The 4028-nt window shown below is 45.3% G+C and overlaps 1 protein-coding gene across 1 annotated transcript; it reads left to right on the top strand.

The window, feature by feature from the left end:
• The first annotated feature begins 259 nt into the window (after positions 1-259).
• pax4 (paired box 4) lies at positions 260-3721 on the top strand. The gene is made up of 10 exons (XM_041964326.1): positions 260-293; positions 530-660; positions 864-1079; positions 1173-1263; positions 1529-1669; positions 1772-1854; positions 1946-2009; positions 2410-2477; positions 2772-2877; positions 3234-3721. Exons 1-10 carry the CDS (start codon positions 260-262, stop codon positions 3557-3559), a joined length of 1260 nt encoding a protein of 419 aa, XP_041820260.1. The 3' UTR covers positions 3560-3721.
• Positions 3722-4028: the final 307 nt, after the last annotated feature.

The following is a 4028-nucleotide window of genomic DNA, read 5'->3' as shown; positions in this document are numbered from 1 at the left end:
CGCATTCACTTCCAGGCAATATTGACATTTCAGGTAACAGGCCACCACGTCATGTTGAGGTCTGCAGGCCTATAAATTTCTGCTGAAGGGCGTCATTCCCCTCACTGTCATTCACGGCAGATACGCGGAGTCACCTGGACACTTCATTTTTCTCCACAGGCGAAGCGCGCTTCTCCAACTTAAGTTTTTTTTTTTCTCTCTGGGAACATTATTTTGTTTTTGTGCGCAGTTTCATCATCAAGCCAGGGAGAAAGAAGAGATGTGCGGAGCAAACGTTGATCTGCCAAGTAAAGGTTCATTTTCCCATTTTATTACACTGCACTTTTAGACTAATAGGAGACTTTAAGACACCTAATTAAAGCGCCTGCTGGGACTTTGCAGCGCAATAAGCACAGTCCAGATGTGAACTATAGTAACTGCAATATGTGATCAGAGTGAATAAGCTATTAACACCGTTTTTTTAAACACTAAGTGACTGTTAAGCGCTCTTTGAGGCAGATTTAAATAGCACAGGCTGTGTTATGAAAAGGTGGTGGAAGTGTCAACCAGCTAGGAGGGATGTTTCTCAACGGCAGACCTCTCCCAGAATCACAGCGCAGGAAGATGATTGAACTGGCCTCGGAGGGAGTCCGTCCAAGCCAGATCTCCAAGATACTTCGGGTACGCAAAACCTTTTCGGCGAAGTTTCACAAATAACCACGTTCAGACCACCTCTTAAAGCAAATGGCTCAGATTTTGGTGACAAAGGTTGGCCAAAGCGTCTTGCTGTGATCATATCCTCACTTGTAGGCCAGTTTTAAGACATAAAAACATCATTTTATATGTCCAGAGTTTAAAAAAGCTGGACCCACTGCGTATTTCAGGTGTCCAACGGCTGCGTCAGTAAGATCCTGAGCCGCTACCGCCGCACCGGACTCCTGGAGCCCAAGACTATTGGAGGGAGCCGACCTCGGCTTCTCACCCCCGGTGTCATCTCCACGATCATCCAGTGCAAAAGGGAAAATCCAACAATTTTTGCTTGGGAGATTCGAAAGCGGCTTGCTGCAGCACGAATATGCAAGGCCTCCACAGTCCCTAGCGTAAGTGAGACTGAAATTAATTTTTTTTCCACGAAGATGAGAATGTTCCAGAGTTTGATGATGCAATTTGTTTGGCGCACTGTGTTCTGCAAGGTGTCGTCTATCAACCGGATTTTAAGAAAGATCCACTCGGACCACGGACCGATGTGCATGGAGATCAGTGCGCACATCAGGACTGAGCAGGGTAAGTCACCTGTGGAGGTGGTTGGGCTGCCTCCAACTTAACTGCTGTTATTACAAGGAACACAGTCAGTAAGGTGCAAGGACACAATGAATCATTTCCCAAAGAGCCTAATTTGATCATTTTAATACCAGATTATGTAATAAAGCCTGTTAATTTCCCCACATACAGTAGATTTACTGTATACAGAGAGATGAGTTTAAGAAGCTCTAACCATCACAACAGAAAGCTGATGTAATATGTGTGTGTGTATGTGTGTGTCGTGCAGGTTTTGAGTCTCTGATTCAAGAAAAGGTGAATGAGAGAAAGACGTGTGAGACAGCATGCAGCAATGACCAGAAAGCTAAAGGCGTCCAGTACAGAAACCGCACCACCTTCACCCCGGAGCAGAGCACAGCACTCGAGCAAGGTGCACATCAAATCTTCATCTGTGCATGTCTCAGATTAACCCCACGCTGCATTTTCCAACCCAGAAAAGCACTTAAACACATGCTTCTATCTCCCGGATCAGAATTCTCTCACTGCCAGTACGTAGACATGTACACGAGAGAGAAGCTGTCGGCCGAGATCAAGCTTCCCGAGGACACCATCAAGGTGGGCTCATCGTTCTCTGCCATCAAAATGCTCTCACAGAGTCACACATTTAATCCTCCAGGTCCTGAGGTGATTGTCTTGTCTCTTGAAGGTTTGGTTTTCAAACAGACGGGCTAAATGGAGGAGAGAGGCCAAACAGAGGAGCAGCACACAGGGTAAGTGTGTGTATTGCTCACATTGTGGGATTATAAATCTGTTTACACACTCACACTGTGGGGACAAAAGCCTCCATAACATTAAATGATACAATGTTAGGGTGAAAGCTTGGGTTCGGGTTAGGCATGGTTAGGGTACATCTCCAGGAAAGGAATGCAAGTCTATGCAATGTCCTCAAAAGTGATGGAAATGCAGCTGTGTGTGTGTGTGTGTGTGTGTGTGTGTGTGTGTGAATGTACTCACTTGGATTTTGGGTGGTCTCAAGTCTGAGAAAGATTATGCACAATGCTACAAGTCAGCCGTAACAAAGGGAATAGGAGTGGATCACAATGGGAAGCTCCTCAGCACACCTCCACTCTCACCCCACAAACGCCTGACGTAGTGTGTTTCTGCCTGCAGACCTGCAAAGGCAAAGAGGTGCTGTTGCCGCGAGTTCATCGGCGCCGCACGGCTGCACAGCTCAGCAGGTACAGTGGGAATCAGCACTTTATTTAGCAACATTTGATTTAAAATCTGACAGCAGCTGGTGGGTTGTTTGGTCACTGTCGATCAAATCTGATCAAACCGCACCCACACAGTCCTGATGAAGCCGATTAGTTTTTGACAGGTAAAGTCTAAATAAACTTCACATTTTGCTTATGTAGTCATACATATTGACTGTTACAGGCAAAAAACCTTTCAAATGCAGCATGGCTTTTGGTTTTCTGACAAAGAATCACGCTTTATACTCACGTCTGGACTGCGTTTGTGTTGATTTGAAGGCGACGGGAGTGTCGAGACTCTTCTGTGAAAACTCAGACGCCTCCCATGCATTCAACACAGTTGCCAGGAAGTTGCAGAATGGCTACTTCTACCCGACAGAAACAGGTAGGATCCTGCAAAAAAAATCTGTTTTCATCAAACAGTAGCTGTAATTTAGCTGAATATAGATCAGTGTTGTGAGTAGTTACAGAAGGTGTGATTTCGAATCACAGACTTGGGCCTGTATTTATCAAACCTGCGTATGATGTTTTTGCTTTTTCATCCCCATAAGGTTGCAAACAACAACAAAAAACTGTTGGTTGGCATCCAAAGCCAACACCTGCTTTTGCAGAATAACACTGAGAAAACAGTTCTTAAAACCGAACCCTGGGGTAGATTAGAGACATTATAGACATTGGCTCTTAAAATTAGTGTAATCTGTCGAAATGTCTCATATTTCCTTCCTTCGCTCTGATGTCCAGGTATGGGAAATTCTGAACATCTGACATCCATCTCAGTGCCGCCCTCATTCCTCCATCAGCCTAACAGCACGATGGCGCAGGGCACGCCAGACAAGCCTCCGCTGGATCTCCACAGAGACAGATTCACTTTCCCGCTGATCCACCATCACACAGACGCGAGGACATCCCTCCCTTTGGCAACTGAGACAATAAGAACAGACCACCCCGTGGCTCAGTGCTGGAGCCAGCAGGGGATTTCTTTAGCTTGGAGCCAGTTTCAAACAGATGACAGGTTTCTATTTACCCAGCAGCCCTGGGATGTGCATCCGCATCGCTGCCTGGACTAAATGTGCGGCCACAGCTCTGATACTGGTGTGTGATGTACAGGGTTGAAATTGGTTTCCTCGTTGGGAGTTTCTCGACTGGAGGGACTCATTCTAACCAGCAGAGGGCGACAGATGACAGGCCTTATGATTCCAAGTGAACTACAGCTTCACTCATCACTTTTCCTTGAATCAGTGCTCTTGGATTGCCATTAAATGATAGCAACATAAAAACGAATATGTGAAGTATTTTTCTAGATTCAAGGTTCTTCTTATGATATTTGCTGGCTACATCAAACAATGCCAGTGGATCTTCCACTAAACTGTGAGTTTCTAAGAAATAAGCTGTTATATTGCCAAGGTGTGGTTGAGCCAATAAACACAGCTTCTGCTCGAAAACGTGCAGGTTTAACAGGGTGTGTTAAGCTTAACAGAGAATATAAAAAGAGAAACGATATTTGGATATGTGAGCATAACTTTAACTGCATTCTCC

Source organism: Chelmon rostratus, chromosome 22, assembly GCF_017976325.1.
Source record: "Chelmon rostratus isolate fCheRos1 chromosome 22, fCheRos1.pri, whole genome shotgun sequence".
Lineage (NCBI taxonomy): Eukaryota > Metazoa > Chordata > Actinopteri > Chaetodontiformes > Chaetodontidae > Chelmon > Chelmon rostratus.
The sequence above is the reverse complement of the archived record's forward strand: the minus strand, read 5'-3'. Positions and strand labels throughout refer to the sequence as shown.

Coding starts and splice junctions, on each gene's coding strand:
- pax4 (XM_041964326.1), top strand. CDS start 260: ATGTGCGGAGCAAACGTTGATCTGCCAAGTAAAG. Junction 294..529: donor CGTTGATCTGCCAAGTAAAG/GTTCATTTTCCC, acceptor TGTTATGAAAAG/GTGGTGGAAGTGTCAACCAG. Junction 2,878..3,233: donor CTTCTACCCGACAGAAACAG/GTAGGATCCTGC, acceptor TCTGATGTCCAG/GTATGGGAAATTCTGAACAT.